This window comes from Chelonoidis abingdonii, chromosome 3 (genome assembly GCF_003597395.2).
Source record: "Chelonoidis abingdonii isolate Lonesome George chromosome 3, CheloAbing_2.0, whole genome shotgun sequence".
In the NCBI taxonomy this organism is placed as follows: domain Eukaryota; kingdom Metazoa; phylum Chordata; order Testudines; family Testudinidae; genus Chelonoidis; species Chelonoidis abingdonii.
Genome location: NC_133771.1, coordinates 2,698,046 through 2,718,301, shown reverse-complemented (window position 1 = coordinate 2,718,301; position 20,256 = coordinate 2,698,046). Strand labels below are relative to the sequence as shown.

Sequence of the window (20,256 nt, the reverse complement as noted above, 5' to 3'; positions counted from 1 at the left end):
GGGCATGGGTCACTTGCTGGAGGATTCTCTGCACCTTGAGGTCTTTAAACCACGATTTGAGGACTTCAGTAGCACAGACATAGGTTAGGAGTTTGTTACAGGAGTGGGTTGATGAGATTCTGTGACCTGCACTGTGCAGGAGGTCAGACTAGATGATCATAATGGTCCCTTCTGACCTTAAAGTCTATGAGTCTTAGTCAAATTCCTCCACTCCAAATTGTAGATTCATGCACCTGAGGATGAAATGTCCATGCAGGGAGGACATAACAGTTTTCACGTACATAAAAGGTTGTTACGAGGAGGAGGAAAATGTGTTCTCGTTAACCTCTGAGCATAGGATGAGACGCGAGGGGCTTAAATTGCAGCAAGAGTGGTTTAGGTTGGACATTAGGAAAAACTTCCTAACTGTCAGAGTAGTTAAGCAATGGAATAAATTGTCTAGAGAAGTTGTGGAATCTCAGTCATTGGTGATTTTTTAAGAATACTTTAAACAAATACTTGTCAGGGATGGTCTAGATAATACTTAGTTCTGCCATGAGTTCAGGGGACTGGACTAGAAGACCTCTCAAGGTCTCTTCCAGTCCTGCAATTCTATAATCTACTGAAGAAAACATTCCATCAGGTGGAACTGTATTGACTTCCACATGGGTCATCAGCAGATTTTGAACCTTTTAGATCTGCAGCACAGACTTTTACCAGTTAACCTTATGGAGTAACTGATACCAATAGTAGATTGTCATCTGGACTAGCCACTAGATGGGAATATCATATACCTTGCTAATACATTTTATAGCTATTTGCTGTCTGCAAATGTATGCTGATGCTCAGAAATCTTGAATTCAATTCTGTATACTGAGAGGAATGAATTCTAGTAGTCATAGATGCTTCTGCTTCTGTGTCCCCATCTCCTCCCTTCCAGCCTGTCCCAATGTAATTTTGTGTTCTCTCCTCCATCCAGGGTGCATGTGATTTAAATCAAATTGATTTAAGTCATGATTAAAATCACTAGTCATGAAGACTCGATTTAATCATGAATTTCTGCATAAAAGTGCATTCTTGTTGGTTGTTATAACCTTAATACATATTCTTCACAACTCAGAGATGTAGGTTTCATTTTTAGAAGGTACACACAATACATTTTTCAAGTTAATTATTTTGAAAACTTTTCAGATTAGTTTTACAGCTATATCAGAAAATGAATGCTTGTTTGATTATTTCATTTGCCAAAGGTAACTGAAGCAGATATTTATGAAGTCATTGGGAGGGGAACTATCTCCAATTCAACAGGTTAATTGTTAATATTTGGAGGATTTTCTTGTCATGCTGTATTAGGAGGAAAACCTCACCAGACAGACATTTACATTTTTATTTAACTAAAACAACATTGTGTATTCTGGATTTTTTTCTTCAACACCAAACATATAATATTTTAAAAAAACAAGTATATGAATTGTTGACTTTAAACATTCAAGTTTTTTAAAATCAGGTTTGTTTTTGTTAAAAAATTTTTTAAATGAAATAGTTAAATGAAATATTAAAAAAAAAATTAAATCTACTATGTTAGCCACGTCAACACGGAAAAACTTAAAATACTGGCTTCTGCAGCTAACGCAGTCATCTTCACCTTCATTTTCCTGTTTGTTCATAATCTGGAAAAGAAAAACAAGCTTTCCTGCTTTTTCAGATCCCGAACAATTTCTCAATTTGGAATTAATTAGTCCAAAGGAAGAAAATATTCTTTCTATACGGGCAGAAGAAGCTACTGCTGTTAAAAGTGAGATTATCACTTCAGTCTCTGAATCTAAGGGTATGTGTACACTACGGAATTAGGTCAAATTTGTAGAAGTCGTTTTTTAGAAATTGTTTTTTTACGGTCGATTGTGTGTGTCCCCACACAAAATGCTCTGAGTGCATTAAGTCGGCAGACTGCGTCCACAGTACTGAGGCTAGTGTCGACTTCCAGAGTGCTGCACTGTGAGTAACTGTGGGTAGCTATCCCACAGTTCCCGCAGTTTCCGCTGCCCATTGGAATTCTGCGTTGAGATCTCAATGCCTGATGGGGCAAAAATAGTGTTGCGGGTGGGTCTGGGTACATGTCGTCAGGCCCTCCTCTCTTTTCCTCTCTCCCTCCGTGAAAGCAACGACAGACAGTCATTTCGTGCCTTTTTTACCTGAGCAGACGCCATACCACGGCAAGCATGGATCCCACTCAGCTCACCATCACTGTACGTCTCCTGGGTGCTGGGAGACGTGGGACTGCATTGCTGCACAGCAGCAGCTCATTGCCTTTTGGCAGCAGATGGTGCATTATGATTGGTAGCCATCGTTGTACTCCTGCGTGCTCTTTTAGCCGACCTTAGTGAGGTCGGTCAGGGGCGCCTGGGCAGACATGGAAGTGACTCAGGTCATTCCCATCTTTGGCCGAGCACCCAGGAGATGACGATGGCTAGCAGTCGTACTGCACCATCTTCTGGCAAGCAGCCAGGAGATGATGATGACTAGCAATCGTAATACAGCATCTTCTGCCAAGCACCCAGGAGATGACGATGGCTAGTAGTCGTACTGCACCGTCTGTAGCCAGCCTAAGATGTAAAAGATAGATGTGAGGATCACAACAAGAAATTGACCCGATTTTATTTTGTGAAATCAATGGCCTGCTAAAACCCACTGGTTTTGAGTTTCAATCCTTGAGGGGCGCATTTGAGTTTTGTGACAGTTGTTTCTGTGTTTCTTGCTTGATGCGAGGGGCCACCCTGTTGTTGGACATTTAATTCCCTGTAACCCATGTCGTCAGCTCGTCCCTTGGGGGCCGGCCCTCTCCCAGACCAACGGCAGCACGCACATTGTTTCGCGCCTCCAGTAATTTCAAGCGCAGACTGGCCATGCAGGATCATGGAGCACCGCGTCATAGATCACTGTGGCAACTTATGGCATACTGGTATGAGCAGCACACTGGCATTTACGTGCCGGAGTATATGCTAGAGCCAGAAGTGGCAAAGCAAAGCTATAGGCGAGAGAGGTGACAGCCCGAAGTGTCGGATGAGGACATCGACATGAGGAATAGGACTTTCTCACGAAGTACGGAGTGAGGACAACGTGCCGCGTAATGTGCACATGCATGCTGGGCACCTGAAAGCATATGGGAGGCGATGGGCTCACCTGTCTGATGATCCATCAGTGCTCCAACACACCGGCCAACAGGAATTGAATTCAAAAGTCGATTGAGGGGCTTTCGGTCTACCGGCCAGTCAAGTATCAGTAGGGGTAGCCGTGTAGGTCCCTGGATGCTTAGGTAAAAATAGCAAGAAGAAGGAGTCCTTGTGGCAGGCCTTATAGACAAACAATGTAGGAGAGCATGAGGCTATTCGTGGGTGTATACCCACTTCTCGATGCCCCGCCCTTGCCAGCTGTATTCACCCACAAAAGGTCATGCTCCAATACGTCTGTTAGTCTATAAGGTGCCACAGGACTCATTGCTGCTTTTACCTGGCCAGTGCATCTGAGTTGAGAGCGCTGTCCAGAGCAGTCACAATGGAGCACTCTGGGATAGCTCCCGGAGGCCAATACCGTCAAAATGCATCCACACTACCCCAAATTCGACCTGGCAAGGCCGATTTCAGTGCTAATCCCTTCATCGGAGGTGGAGTAAAGAAATCGGTTTAAAGAGCCCATTAAGTCGGAAAAAAGAGCTTTGGCTTGTGGACGGTCCAGAGTTAAATCGAGGTAACACTGCTAAATTCGACCTAAAATTGTAATATAGACCAGCCATAGCGCTTAAGTGACTTCCAGCAGTTCACTGGTGTGACTTCCTTTAAAACATCATCAGCACACACATTTCTTGAATGGTTCTTATTCTCAAACGGGGTCTCTTTTATGGCCTGCTACCATTATAGGTTTTCTCTTCTAGTGAGAGAATGGTATAGAGATCTCAAATCAATGAAGGCTACACTCTGAAAGACCTCAAGACTTCTGGAATGTGCTGCAGTTTCACTTTTGTTTCTACTGCCTGTCCGTCCCTTCTCACATTTATCTCCAAACTTCTTCTCCTTGTCCAGATCTATCTGCCCCCAACAATTTTCTATTCACTGAACTTCTTGAAACTTTGCACTTTTAAATAGAGGTAAGGGATTGACTCGGTTTACACAGATTTGCAGAGGGATAATAGGGTTGAGGTCTGTTATTTCTCACCTATATGTTATTTATTTAAAAACATTTTTGCTGTTAACAAGCATGTTATCTCTGGCGACACAAATCCACAGTTTGAGAACTGCAAAACTAAGCATCTCTGATGGTATCTTCTAGACTGCGGACTGAGTCCCAGTGGGTAGATAGAAAGATTAACCTAAATAATCTACACAGAAACCCCTGGAACTACATAAGATTGGGTCCCTAATCCATGAACTATTGGAACTCATTTACAAAACTGTTCTGAAACATTACATTAATATATTGTCTCATCCTAGAGAATTAGAATGTATAACCCCTATTCCGTGTTGAGATATCTTTGAGCTATAATATATCTTTATCTTTAGATAGGGTTTTTCCTCAAAGCATTTTATCAAAAAATCTGATTTAAATAAAAAAAAAAGTCATGGATTTTTATCCACCCTGCCTTCGCCCCATGCCCATTCCTCATCCCAGTTCTGATCTTCTCTACCTTGGCTTCCAGTCCTCTTTCCTGCCCTGGGTTCCTCATCCAATTTCTCTCAGTATGCTCCTCCCTCCCACTGCCACATCCTAATCTCGTTTCCCTTCAGGATCATTGTCCCAGTCTACTCATTCCATCCTTTCCCAGGCCCAGCTCTTGTCTCCTCTGCATTCCAAATGAGCTGCTTCCTCCTCCATGCTGCCTGGGTGAACTAGAGCCTCTAAACAACATGGCTTGTAAGACTCTCTCTTTTTAATATGGGTGTGATGAATAAAGGGGGGGAGCTCCCTTTTATGAACACCCAGCCAGCCAGTAGCTATAAAATCCCTCTGAGTAGCTGTTCTCTAATTGCTCTACCTGTAAAGGGTTAAAAAGTCTCACTGCTATGCATAAGTGAAAGGAAGTGAGTGAACACCTCGCCAAAAGAGCCAATCAGAAGGCTAGAATTTTTTTAAATGGAAAAACAACTTCCCTTTTGTCTCTCTGAGGTTGTTCTCCTGCAGAAAAGAGACAGTGCAGTTATGCTGTAAGAAACTTGGGGCCAGGTATGAAAAATCCTAAGTATTATGCTTAGAAACTACTCATTTGAATCCCAGGTATGTAAGTGGATCAGGAAATGTCTAGGAAGACACAATTAGATTTATCTCTTTTTGTTTCTTTATGGCTTGTGAACTCCTCTGTGCTAACCCAAGTGCTTTTGTTTTGCTTGCAACCTCTAAGCTGGATCTCAAGAAAGCTATTCTTGATGCTTAATCCTTGTAGTTGTTTTTTTTTAATCTAACAAACGCCTAAATTCCAAGATGTATTTTCTTTTTTTAATTAATAAAATTTACCCTTTTTAAGAACAGAATTGAATATTTGTGTCTTAAGAGGTTTGTGCATGTTGTTTAATTAGCTGGTGGCAACAGCTAATTTCCTTTGTTTTTCTTAACTCTTCCCCGGAAGGGTGGTGAAAGGGCTTGAGGGTACCCACAGGAAGGAATTCCTAAGTGCGCCTTCCTGGGCTCTCAAAGGGGTTACGCACTTGGGTGGTGGCAGCTTCTACCAATCCAAGGTCAGAGAGAAGCTGTAACCTTGGGAGTTTAATACAAGCCTGAAGTAGTCAGTATTATTTTTTAGAATCCTTGCGGGACAGCCACCTTCTGCACTCAAAATGCCAGAGTGGGGAATCAGCCTTGACATGGTGGCAGAGCGGTGGGATCATTTTGAACCAGAGACACAGACCTCAGGATTTTAAAAGGACACATTTTTCCTTTTGGCAGCCTGCAAAACCAAGGAGTTTTTTTTTTTTCATTTATTTGCTGTCTGAAGGAGAACAGGCACACAAAGAGTTCAGCTTGCAAAGCCCGGGAGTCCAACAAGCAGTTTATTTTTTTTGCCTAGCTTTGTGGCAATAGCTAGGCTAGAGTAGGGCAGCCCTGTGTATGAGGTTGTGGTCGGGCACTGAAACCCTAGAGCAACCAGGCTTCCCAAAGTGGCACACCATGGAGAAGGCAGACTCAGATCAAGCCCAGACATCCAGCTCTATGACAGAAATGCAGGGAGGGGATGGGGGACCAGAGATTTTCCCTGAAGGGAATGGTCAGCCCACCCCAACCCAAGATCCAGGTGCCAAGATGGAGGGAAGTCCTTAATCCAGACGGAGTTCTAACTGCAGAAGACATGAATTTCTTCCTACAGATGAAGTACTTGGAGGAGGAGACAGAGCTGAAGCGCCTAGAGCTGGAAAGGGCTAAGCTGGGTCAGCCAGGTAGCCCTAACTGTCCTCCTCCTACGTACTGCTCCCCATTCCAAGAAATTCCCCACATACAAGGTAGGTGGTGATACAGAGGCCTTCTTAGAAAATTTTGAAAAGGCCTGCCTTGGGTACAACATTCCTCCAGACCAGTATATGGTGGAGCTGAGGCCACAACTCGGTGGACCCTTAGCAGAGGTGGCACCTGAAATGCCTAAAGAACACATGAATGAGTACAAACTTTTTAAACAAAAGGCCTGAATTAGGATGGGGCTAACTCCCGAGCATGCCCGTCGGCAGTTCAGAGTCCTAAAGTGGAAACCAGATGTGGCATTTTCCTGACACGCCTACCACATTGTAAAAAAATTGGGATGCCTGGATATCAGGAGCAAGTGTTAAATCTCTGGAAGATCTGTCTCTCCTAATACAAATGGAGCAGTTCTTAGTGGGTGTTCCTGAGGAAGTAGAAAGGCACATCCTCGATGGGAAGCCCAAAACGGTAATTGAGATGAGGGAGATTGGAGCCAAATGGGTGGAGGTGGCAGAGAAGAAGAAAGCTAGTAGCAGTTGATGGGTATAACAGAAGGGGCAACCTGAGATGACACCCCACCATCAGAATCAGTCCAAGGCCCCATCTCACAAGGAGGAGCCCTCTACCCAGCCAGGGAGACCCCAGATGCCTGCTCATCCCACCACCCTACTCTCCATCCACCCACCTCACCCCAGCCCACAGTCAGCTGGGTGATGCTTTAAATGTAATGAGCTCAGGCATGTGAAGGCCAGCTGCCCCAAGAGCACCAACTGACTCATCATCCCGGGATCCCACCGAGAGCCTTCAGGCCCAGATGTCTCACAAATACCCCCAGAGCGAAGGGAAACTGTGTGTGGCCAGGAGGAAGATTACAGGGTGGAGAGACACTGGAGTACAGGTGTCAGCTATCCACCAATCCCTGATAGACCCCAAATTCATCAACCTAGAGGCCCAAGTGACAGTGCAACCCTTTAAGGCCAACTCCTTTAACTTGCCTATAGCCAAGTTGCCTGTCCAATACAAGGGCTGGTCGGTAATATGGACTTGTGCAGTCTATGACAATTATCCCATTCCCATGCTGCTGGGAGAAGACTTAGCCAACCATGTGAGGCTAACAAAAAGGGAGGGGATGGTCACCCGCAGCCAGGCTAAACAGGCCCCCACACATAACTCCATTCCTGAGCCTCCTACAAGGACCCAGTCTGGGTTCCCAGATACCACAGGCCCAGGGACTGAGCCAGAGGTGGGGGAACTAGACCAGAGTCTATAGCAGCAGTTGTAGATCCAGTTCCTGGGACCCAGCCAGAACCAGCCCAAGGATTGGAACTGGCGGAGCAGTGTTTGCAACCCCACCAGAGTTAGGGGAGCGAGAACCAAAGGGTGCCACAGAGCCTACACCTGCAGCAGCAGCTCAACTGGTGCAAGAGTCTCAACAGGAGCCTGAAATACAACTGGATAGCCCCCACTCTCTTGCTGGATTTCTGCCTGCATTTCTTTGTACTGCTGCAGCTCATTCCTTTGTTGGTGTTTTGTTTTTGTCAGAGGGTGTTTTTGGCTTTAAATTTAAAGAATGTTAAGTGTATCTTCCCTCTCTTGCAAAGTTCCCTTGCAAAATTCCCCTGTTAGCTGCTCCTGTTTGCTAGCGCCTCTAGTTGCGTCAGTCTGATGAAATTCAGTAAAGCCAAGTACAAAGTACTACACTCAAAGCGGAAAATTCAAATGCACAGCCACAAAATGGGGAATAACTGGCTAAGCAATACTCTTGAAAAAGATCTGGAGATTATAGTGGATCACTAATTGAGTGAGGGTCAATAATGTGATGCAGTTGCACAAAAAGGATAATATTCTGGCATATATTAACAGAAGTGTTTTGTATAAGACAGGAGAGGTAATTTTCCTGCTTTCACCGGCGCAGATGAGGTCTCTGTTGGAGTGTTGTGTCCAATTCGCTTTTAAGAAAAATGTAGAGAGAGTCCAGAGAAGAGCAACAACAATTATGCAGTATGCTGCTGCTGTTTCTGAAAGACTATTGAACGTGTCATCAGAAAACTGGACAATTTACAAGCACAACTTGATGGTTCTGAGTTAAAAGATTTCTTAAATACGTATATAAATGTAAAAATTAAAGAAATATGGGCAATGTACTTTGCGTGTGTATGGTTTGTATTGTCAATGGGTAATTAAATTGGTTTGGGATCCTTCAAGATGCAGTGTCATATAATGCAAGATCCTTTCCAGAAAATAAATATTAACAGGTAGTGGAAGAAGCTGCCAAGGGAAGCTGTAGAAAGTCTATCATTGAATGAGTTTAGTGCCAAGACTATATATTTATTCATTTTTTATTATACATTATAGGCGTAATGAAATCAGTCCTGCCATGTTGCATGATAATGAACTAGATCTCTAACTTAAGAAGTTCCTTTCAATCAAAATGATTCTAATATAATGGAGTAATTTAATCTGCTATTTTCATTTAATAACACTAAAGCCCTGAAGCGTCTTCAATACATTTATATTTAAGTAGTTGATGAATATTGTGTTAAAGTTTGCCTGTATGAAATCTTTGGTTTTATATCAACATCAAGCTGAGTCACTTACACTTGCTCTTCTTTAGGGTTAATTCAAATTTGGTATCAGCCACTAAGGAGAATATAATAATGTAATCATGGTCAGTAAGAGATGTTAAATGGAATTCATAGATTTTTAAATCCAGAAGGGACCACTGTGATCATCTGGTCAGGCCAACTGTATAGAACAGGCCATAGAACGTCCTAAAAATAATTCCGAAAGCGTATCGTTTAGACAACATCCAATCTTGATTTCACCAATTTGGAAAAGTGTGTTTTTTTTAATTTAAATATCGATGTAAATTAGTGCTTTCTTGCTTGCTTTGGAATTTTGGGAAATCTGAATTAGCAGAAGCAAAATCTCAATATAGATACTTTCAATAATATTACTTGATACAATGTATCTTTAGTTTTCCAATTTAGATCACTTTTGCCATTCTGAATAGGCTAATAATTTTAATATGGCACCCAAAAGCGTGAAAGGCACTTCAAAAACATAAGAACTCTCTGTTCCAAAGAATACTAGATTAAAAATATGTATTTTTTAGGGCTGTCGATTAATCACGGTTAGCTCAAAAAAATTAATCACGATTAATCAGTTTTAATTGCACTTTTAAACAATAGAATACCAATTGAAATTTATTAAATATTTTGAATGTTTTTCTACATTTTCATATACTATTCTGTGTTGTAATTGAAATCAAAGTATATATTATTTTTTATTATAAATATTTGCACTGTAAAAATGATAAATAGTATTTTTCAATTCACCTCATACAAGTACCGCAGTACAGTCTTCATTGTGAAAGTGCAACTTACAAATGTAGGAGTGTTTTTGTTTTATAACTGCACTCAAAAACAAAACAATGTAAAACTTCAGCGCCTACAAGTACACTCAGTCGTGCTTCTTGTTCAGCCAATTGCTAAGACAAACAAGTTTGTTTACATTTACAGGAGAATGCTGCCCTTTTCTTATTTACAGTGTCACCAGAAAGTGAGAACAGGCAAGGTATATACATACCAGATATGCTAAACGTTCGTATGCCCCTTCATGCTTTGGCCACCATTCCACAGGACATACTTCCATGCTGATGACGATGGTTTAAAAAAAATAATGTGTTAATTACATGTGTGACTGAACTCCTTGAGGGAGAATTGTATGTCCCCTGCTCTATTTTACCTGCATTCTGCCATATATTTCATGTTATAGCAGTATCGGATGATGACCCAGCACAGGTTGTTCATTTTAAGAACACTTTCACTGCAGGATTTGAAAAATCGCAAAGATTGGTACCAATGTGAGATTTCTAAAGATAGCTACAACACTTGACCCAAAGTTTAAGAATCTGAAGTCCCTTCCAAAATTTGAGAGAGATGAGGTGTGGAGCATGTTTTAAAAGTCTTAAAAGAGCAATACTCCAATATGGAAACTACAGAACCCGAACCACCAAAAAAGAAAATCAACCTTCTGCTCGTGGCATCTGACTCAGATAATGAAAATAAACATGCGTCAGTCCGCACTGCTTTGGATTGTTATCAAGCAGAACCCGTCATGAGCATGCATGCGTGTCCCCTGGAATTGTGGTTGAAGTATGAAGAAACATATGAATTTTTAGTGCATTTGGCACATAAATATCTTGTGATGCCGACTTCAACAGTGCTGTGAGAACGCCTGTCCTTGCTTTCAGGTGACATTCTAAACAGGAAGCTGGCAGCATTATCTCCTGCAAATGTAAACAAACTTGTCTGTGTGAAGGATTGGCTGAACAAGAAGTAGAACCGAGTAGACTTGTAGGCTCTGAAGTTTTACAGTGTTCTGGTTTTGAGTGCAATTATATAACAAAAACACCCCTACATTTGTAAGTTCCACTTTCATGATAAAGAGATTGCACTACAGTACTTGTATTAGGTGAATTGAAAAATACAATTTCTTTTGTTTATCATTTTACAGTGCAAATACTTGTAATAAAAAATAAATACACCTCAACCCTGATATAACGTGACCCAATATAACACTAATTTGGATATAATGCAGTAAAGCAGTGCTCGGGGGTGGGGGCAGGGCTGCACGCTCCAGCGGATCAAAGCAAGTTCAGTATAATGCGGTTAAGATTTTTTGGCTCCCGAGGACAGAGTTATATCGGGGTAGAGGTGTATAAAGTGAGCACTGTACACTTTGTATTTTGTGTTGTAATTGAAATCAATAAATTTGAAAATGTAGAAAACATCCAAAATATTTAAATAAATGATATTCTATTGTTTAACAGTGTGATTAATCACGATTAATTTTTGTAATTGCTTGACAGTAGTATTTTCTTTTTTGCTGATTTTGCCTGCTACTTTATATTCACCTGTTGTTTGACTAGATTTGACAAGAACAGATCAAAATCAAAATCTTTCACTTGATGAAGAAAATAAACTTTGCAGTATGTTGGTTTTGTACTAGGAGAATTGGTAGCATTAACACAGTTTTAACTTTTTTGTCTGTAGAATGATTGAGGAGAGTGGGAAGAGGAGAAGGACAATGGCAGAGAAGAGACAGCTATTCATGGAAATGAGTAAGTCACAGTGTTGCAGATAAATCATCTGTATTTGTAACAGGGTGGCTTGTTGCTGGAGTGTGTGAGGCTGGCCAACCCTGATTACTGAAGAGGCATGCCTATGTTGGATAAGGTAATTTCCTAAGGGCAGAAGATGGCTGCAGTGAAGAGGGAAGATTAGGCAACTGCAGGAAGTAAGAGAGGCTTCTGCACGGGAGACCCTAATATGCAGGGGTTTTGGAAGTTGCCAGGGTGGGGCTGCCAGAAGGATGTCAAACTGGGACAGAGGAAGAGTGCCATGTGGACCGTGAGGATTGCTTGAACCACTTGTGTTATTAAACCAGCCCTGTGTGGGGATCCTGTTAGCCACATGAAATGCTGCATGGAGTTCTTAAGGGACCTGCAAGAGTGGGGTAACTGAGGTGGGGTACCTACAAAATATTTGGCCACAAGGGTGTACTCAGTAAATAGTAACTCCGCTACAGAGTTTTAAAAGAAACTACAACACTATAACCATACCTTTTTTCACTCCAAAGAAAGAGTGGATTTACGGAACACTATACATGTATAATTTCAGTAATTGTAACCTTAGTGTTAGCAGTTTCTAAGGGAAACACTCAAGTCAGGAAACTCAGCCAGATTTAAAGTTCTTATGTATCCCTAGTTCTTTCTCCTTTTTCCAGTTTTTATGGTATTCTTTAATTTACATGATCACATACTATTTTCTTTGAGTGCTTGCTCTTGTCCATTTCATATTAGGTGTGTGTGTTCGTCACATACACTGGTGCTGGAAGTTTTTTTCCTCATCAGTATCCATAGGGGACTGGCTCTGCCGCCCCCTGGAGTGGTCCATATGTGCCGCGGTATAAGGGGTGCCACCGGCTTCTCCCACCCTCAGTTCCTTCTTGCCACCAGTGACAGTGCTGGAACATCTGCTGCTTCGGCTAGTGTTGTCTCATTCTCTGTTCTACGAACTCTGTAGAACTTGTAGTATAGTAGTAGGTAGTTGTTGTTACAGTTAGGTACCCTTAGTAGTAGTTCTTGAAGTTCTTGTAGTCCCAAATGGGACTCAGCCGGGGAACTGGGCATGCCCCAGTCCCCAGGCTTTAAGCCCTGCAATCGCTGCAAATGGCCTAAACCTGTCAGTGATTGACATACCAGCTGCCTAAGGTGCTTAGACGAGTAGCACATAAGCGATAAGTGTAGTATCTGCAAGTCCTTCAAACCTAGGACAAAGGAGGAGTGCGATATCTGTCTTAAAGTGCTCCTAATGGAGTCACCACTCACTCTGGTACCAGAACAGCAGTCCCACTCTGCACCAAGCACCATGGCCTCCATGCACAGTGCTCCGCGGGTGCCATCCACAAGCTGGCACTGGTCTCCCTCCACAGCTCTGGTCAAGAAGCTGAAAAAGACTGAGGGGAAGATCTCCTACTTCCTTCAAGGGAAAGGAGAGGGCTAGGGGTGAGCCAAGACCTTGGCTGGGCAGCTCAATGCCTCCTTCAGGAAGTCAGGTCCCAGCTCAAGTTGAGCACTACAGCCTATCCCATACTTTGCTTTAACTCCAGATAGAGGTGTAAGCCCTGGCCGACTTCAGGTGCTGTTCACGCCGGAAGCCTTTCAAACAGCACAGGAGATCCTAACGCTCCTGGTGCACCCACACTGGTTCCAGTGGTACCGTGGTCTCAGGGAAAACCTGTGCTGGGACCTATGCATGTGTCCCTGACTCAGCAGCACTGTTCCTCATTGAGAGGGACGTCCTGCCATTGCTCAACCACCTGAAGCCATCACGCCTCAGGACTAGAGAGGCATGCTTAGCGGAGTCCTCTTCGGTCCCTGCACTGGGGGTACCAATTGAGGGACTCCAGGCATTCCTTGCTGGTGGATTGGCACAGACCCTCTGAAGCACATGTCACCTGGTAAGAACTCCAGGACCAGTCCCGACCATCTCCAATGGCTTGGGCCCAATTGGAGATCAGAGACCGCTGATCACTGGGCTGTCATTGCCCATCTCCAAGAAGGAGATCCTTCTACACAGGAAGATCCAACAACCAGCCTGTAGTAGCTCCCGGTCCTGTTTTACATCCCAGTACTGGCTGAGTAGCGTGAGTTGTGGATCGCTGGGTGTCCACCGCAGATCTGCCAAACACCATCAGTCCTTGAGACTCTGACCGAGATGTCCATCTTGCTCGGACAGGTTGGCTTCTTGACACAGCAGCCATCACCGGTCAGACAAGAGCTACCTGTCCGTCCAATCCTGGTCGCCTGGTACTTATAGCTCCGGCATGGAGTGAGGTTCCCTGACTGTGGGACAAATCTCAGTACGTGTGGTGCTGCCTACATCATCAGCACCGAATCCTCTCCTGTGGCCCCAAGCACAGTGACCGGCGCCATGGTACCCGTGGAACCCTTGGGGTTCACCCAACCTTCCCAGGCTGCCTAATTGGTGTCAGGAGCCTTGGAGGCCAGTGGCCTTGGTATCACATTCCCGTCCAGTGCTCGAGGCTTCCAGGGTTAAGACCCCATAGGTGCAAGAGGACGCAGGGGAGCAAGCTGCTGGACCACCAATGGACGTGGAGGTTCCTGTGGCATTGGCATCATCCTCAGCCACATTTGGTGATGGCATCAGGGCACCCTCACCCAGACATGCCTTTCTCTAAAACATTGAGGAAGAGGATGCAGATGTCTCTGCAGAGACCACTGTGGAAACATAGACGGGCTTCTGCCAGGTCACTACCCCTGATACCAACCCATGCTCTGGGTGAGCACCTATGATGCTCTGGCAGCACCGAATCCTGAGTGAAGGAGACTGAGTCAAGACACAGATGGCAGCATGCCTCCTCCCATGGCACTGAATTTGCCCATAAGGGACCCAGTGCCGAGCGTCTTCTCAGGAGCCATGCCTCCGCCCCCGGCACTGACATGGCAATTGGCACTGGCTGCGCTGACTAAATCAACACTACATCTGACGGCACTGACATTGGCACCAATGAGAGCGCCACCATCGGTGTCAATGGCACCGACATCAGAAATGCTGCAGAATTTACTGCAACAAAGAGACTTGGTTGTGTTATCGGCACCGCAGTCCCCACTAATTGATACCGAGGGCTCTCTTGTAAGTTATGGAGGAAATTCCCATACTTCTCATGGCATGGTACACTCGTCCAGTGATGATGATGATGTGCAGGAACCATGCACTTTCTTGCCGCACCACTCATCACTGAAAGACCGACCAACTTGGAGCCAGATGGGTCCTAAATACCTCATAACCAGCCTGCCCAACTATGGGCACAGGGGGAACCTTGGGCAACTTACCAGGGCCTCAATCCAGGCCACCCACAGCTGACAGAGGCAAACTGAGGTCTAAATCTTACATCTCCCACCCCACAACCAGTGGAGGCTCAGGAAGTAGAGGACAACACAGAAACAGCAACTCGTAACTAAAACAGATCTTCAAGTGTCTTTGGACATCACGGACATGGCAGCTGGAACCACAGCAATAGTCATGCACTGGGCTTCCTGTATTACAATCCTCTGGCATACCTAAAGAACTCCAAACTAAGGTTGAAGACTACCTTTCGACTGAGAGAAGCCCTTTTCAGACAAGACAAGACAGATGAGGTGGTCCAGTCAATGAAGGACTCTTGAGCCACCCTTTGCACTTTGGAGATCTATGCTCCACCTGCGAAGAGAAGACGGTACCAGCCTTATCAGAAGAATAGGGATTCCTCTTCCAACCAAGAGAACAAAAGGGGCAATATGAGAACCAAAGACATCGCCAACTATCATAATGATGGAGAGCACCTCAAGTTCAACTGTCGACTTCTCTAAAGGCTCTGCCCAAGCCACCATTTTGAAGTTTTGGTCGAGGGTCTGGATGACTTCCCTCACCAAGCAGTGCTTTCACTTGATCTGTCCCCATGGTTTGGACATCGCCTTCTCCCATTCTACCACATCTGGGCATCAATAACAACGGATCAATGGGTGTTATAGATCGTACGATCGGGATATACTATCCCCTTTACCGCCCACCCACCTACCCTACCCACTCACCCCCATCCCTCTTCAAGGGCCCTTCTCACAAACTCCTGCTACGACAAGAAGTCAATCATCTTCTGCAACTAGGTGCCGTGGAATGAGTACCTTTGCAATACATGGAGAAGAGGTTCTACTCCCACTACTTCTCGATCCAGAAGAAGAATGGAGGATGGAGACCCATCTGGAATTTCAGGAAACTGAACAAGTTCATATGCATTCAATAGTTCTAAATGGTGACACTGGGCATGATAATTCTAGCTCTGCAAAAGGGGGACTGGTTTTCAGTCTTCAACTTCCAAGATGACCTCCAATATTTTCATATTACTATACACCCTGTTCACAGGAAATTCCTGCATTTCACATTACGATACAAACATTTTCAGTAAAGAATACTACCGTTTGGCCTATCTACCACACCCAGAGTTTTCTCCAAAAACCCTAGCGGAGTAGTGGCACATCCACGCAAACAAGGAATAATGATTTTTTCCTACCTGGATTCTTGCATTCTTAAAGTCCCAACTCAACAGGAAGCAATGGACTCAGTCCAGACAATGATCACACTATTCAGGGATCTAGGACTACAGGTAAATGAATGAAAATCCACTCTAGTCCCTGTCCAACAACTGGACTTCCTCAGGGTACATCTCAATGTCATAGAAGCCAAGGCATCCCTGCCCCTGAACAGATTCACCACTCTGACAATCCTTATCTCAGAGAGTCAATCCCTAAATACCGGCTCATACTGTCCTGCAACTGCAAGGACACATGGCAGTCACGTTATTTATGGTATGACATGCAAGACTACATATTCATTGCCTACAGGGCTTGCTGAACTCGGTATACATATCCAGCAAGCACAGCCTGCACAAAAGGCTTAAAGTACTACCCCATATCTTGGACTCTCTACACTGGTGGACAAGACCAGAAAATGTATGCATGGGTGTCCTGTTCCAACAGGAACCCCCATCAATAGTAATCACGACAAATGCCTTGCTGATAGGGTGGGGCGCCCATATGCACCTGCGCACGGTTCAAGGCAAATGGTCTCCTGCAGAGACTCAGTTACTCATCAATCTCCTAGAACTACGCATGGTCCATAATGCCTGCAGACACTTCCTACCGCACATAAAGAATGAATCCATTTGCATCATGACCGCAACATTGCCTGCATGTTTTACATCAATTGACAAGGGAGTGCTCAATCTGGATGACCTACAAAATAAAAAGTCATATAAAAAATGGAAACTAGGACAGATTACAAAGGATGAATATAGGCAAATAACACGGGAATGCAGGGGCAAGATTAGAAAGGCAAAGGCACAAAATGAGCTCAAACTAGCTATGGGAATAAAGGGAAACAAGAAGACTTTTTTTCTACATTAGAAGCAAGAGGAGACCAAGGACGGGTAGACCACTGCTCAGTGGGAAGGAGAAACAGTAATAGGACTTGGAATGGCAGAAATGCTGAATGACTTCTTTGTTTCGGTTTCACTGACGAAGTCTGAAGGATGTCTACATAGTGAATGCTTATGGGGACGGGGTATGGTTAGAGTAAAATAAAAGTGCAAGTTAGAAATCACTTCAGAAAAGTTAGATGCCTTGCAAGTCACAGAGGCCTGATGATGATCCTAGATACTCAAATATTTAATAGGGGAGTATCTGAGCCTTATGTATATCTTGAAAGTCCTTGGAGACGAAGAGATTCCAGAAAGATTTGAAATAGGCAAATCTGTGCCCATCCTACTAAAAAGGGAAATAAACAACGGAACTACAGACCAGTTGTTTGAACTTCTGTCTGCAGGAAGATAATGGAGAGTAATTAAAAGAAATATCTGCAAACACTCTGAGGATGGTTACGGTGATAGGGAATGCAGCTGGTTTGTAAATTCCCGATCATGTCAACATTTCTGTCGTTTCTTTGATAGAGCTACGGCACTTCGTGGATAAGGAGAGAGTGGTTGGTGTGGTAACCTAGATTTGTAAGCATTTGTACGTCTCGCATGAATATCTTATCTGATAAATAGGCAATAATTTAGATGGCTCTATAAGGTGGATGACTAAATGGGGATAAACGCGTATCAGAGAAGTGTTTATTTAATGGCTCTCAATCTCTGTGGAAGCATACAAGTGGGTTAAGAGGTTGCTTTTATTGGGCGAGCTCTGTTCGTCAGTCAATTGCATTTCACGACTTAGATGTTGCATGGAGTGTTATTAAGTTTGCGGATGATAACCAACTTGGGAGGGAATTGAACTGCTTTTGCGAGGACATCAGGGTCAAAGATGCAAATGTTGGACAATTGAGAGAAATGTCTGAAGTAAACGATGAAGTTCATTAAGACAAATGCAAGGTGCTCCAATAGGAAGGAACAATTCAGTTTACATACAGGACTGGAGAGATGATCTAGGAGGAGTCGGACAGAAAGAGATCTAGGGTCTAGATGGCCACAAGCATAATATGATGCAACCAAGCATTTGTTGATACTGTTGCAAAAAAAGCGAACGTGATTTTGGAGCTTTAGGTGTGTTGTAACAAGACACGAGAAGTATTCTTCGTCCTTACTCTGCGTGGTTGGCCTTATGGTAGTATTGTGTCAGTTCTCGTACGGATTCTCAAGAGGATGTGGAGAATTGGGAGGTCAGAGAAGATCCAAGACTGATTAAAGATCTGAGAAATGACATATGAAAGGAAGTGCTGATAAGATTGGTTTTTAGTTTGGGAAAAGAGAGAGAGAGGGGACGTGATAGCAGTTTTTCAGGTATCTAAAAGTGGTGTCATTCAGAGAGGAGAAAACTTGTTCCCTTAGCCTCTAATGATAGAACAAGAGATAGCGGGCTTAAAACTGCAGAAGGAGTTTGGTTGGAATTAGGAAAAAGTTCTAATGTCAGGGTGGTTGGACACTGGAATAAATTGCCTAGGGAGGTTGTGGAATCTCCATCTCTGGAGATATTTAAGAGTAAGTTAGATAAATATCTATCAGGGATGGTCTAGACAGTATGTGGGCCTGCCATGAGGGCAGGGGATTGGACTCGATGACGTCTCGAGGTCCCTTCCAGTCCTAGAGTCTATGAATCTATCTCACTCACTATGCACCAAAGCCATGAAACTGTGGAACTGGTGCATGCACCACAACATAAACATTTCAGCCTCTTGCCTTCTGGGCAGTCAGAATGTGATGGAGGACATGCTAAGCAGGTACTACTTTCATGGTCTCTAAAGGGAAATGAATGGGAGAGTTTTGCTCTTCATTTTTCGTCGGTGGGGCACTCCCCTCATCGACTTGTTCACATCCTCAATGAACAGCAAATGTGCTATGTTCCGCTCGAGAGCAGGGATGGAGCCCCGGTCACTGGGGGATGCCTTTCTCATCACATGAGATTCACAACTCATGTACTCTTCCCCACCGATTCCAATGAGATCGCGCATGATACACAAGATACAAATAGACCAAAGGCCAGGGTTATCCTCATAGTCCCAACATGGTCCAGACAAGCATGGTACCCTTACCTGATGCTCATGGCAATATGCGCCTCTTGAGCTTTCCCTCGTCGTCTGGACCTGCTGTCTCAGAACAACGGTCACGCTCTTCACCCGAATCTGGAGAAGCGCCACCTACAAGTTGTGAGGGGAGGGATAGCTCAGTTGTTTGAGCACTGGCCTGATAAACCCAAGGTTGTGAGTTCAATCCTTGAGGGATCAGGGAGGGAGGGGAAGGACAGTACCTGATCCTGCTGTGAAGGCAGGGGACTGGACTTGATGACCTTTCAAGGTCCCTTCCAGTTCTATGAGATAGGTATATCTCCATATTAAAAAGTGTGGCTCCTACATGGTTCCATCATGGTGAACTAACCTGTTTGGAACAAGTTAAACATGTTACTAAATAGCAGGAAAGTGACCACACGTAATACTTACCTTCAAAAATGGAAGGGATTCTTCTCCTAGTGTCAAGAAAAACATTTGATGGCCTCCACAGAACCACCATCATTAGTGTAAGAATACCTGCTGGAGCTGAAAGGTTCGAGTTTAGCAACAAACTCAATCAAAGTCCATCTCGCAGCCATTACTGCATTCCATCATGACATTGACGGGAACTCAGTCTTTGCACACGCAATTACTGAACACTTCCTCACAGGTCTCCAGAACATTTACCTAGAAGTTTGCCAACCTACCTCATCTTGTGATCTCAATCTGGTGTTGAAATGCCACACTGGACCACCATTTGAACCCTTAGTCATCTGTTCCCTGCTGCATTTATCCATGAAAATGGTATTTCTGGTCACTTTTACTTCTGCCAGATGGGTGAGTGAGATCGGGGCGCTCATGGCTGATCCTTCCTACACAATATTCTTCAAAGACAACGTCATGTTACGCCCACACCCAGAATTTCTACTGAAAGTAACATCATCCTTTCATATGAACCAACCAATCCATTTTCCATTAGCATTTTACCTGGAAAGGGCCAAGCCTTTCCACAAATGTCCTAGACTTTTCATTTCTACTACCAAGCATTCGAAAGGCTGTGTAATATCTACCCAGAGATTGTCTAAATGGATGTCCACATTCATTCAGCAGAGCTATCGTATTCGGAACATGGATCCTTCTATGCACATCAGAACGCATTCCACATGATCTTGTTTTTCTACCTTGATAGCGTTCCTTAACAATGTTCTGATATTAGAGATCTGTAGGGTGGCCACTT

General features: G+C 43.9%; 1 protein-coding gene across 13 annotated transcripts in view; it reads left to right on the top strand.

Moving 5' to 3' along the window:
• The window catches only part of DTNB (dystrobrevin beta), a 409,923-nt gene that overhangs the window by 13,819 nt on the left and 375,848 nt on the right, over nt 1-20,256 (top strand). For all 13 annotated transcript variants that reach the window (XM_032762373.2, XM_032762370.2, XM_075063546.1 and 10 more), the window contains one exon: nt 11,472-11,539. In XM_032762373.2, coding sequence (XP_032618264.1) covers nt 11,472-11,539 — 68 coding nt within the window. The remainder of the gene's footprint in view (nt 1-11,471; nt 11,540-20,256) is intronic.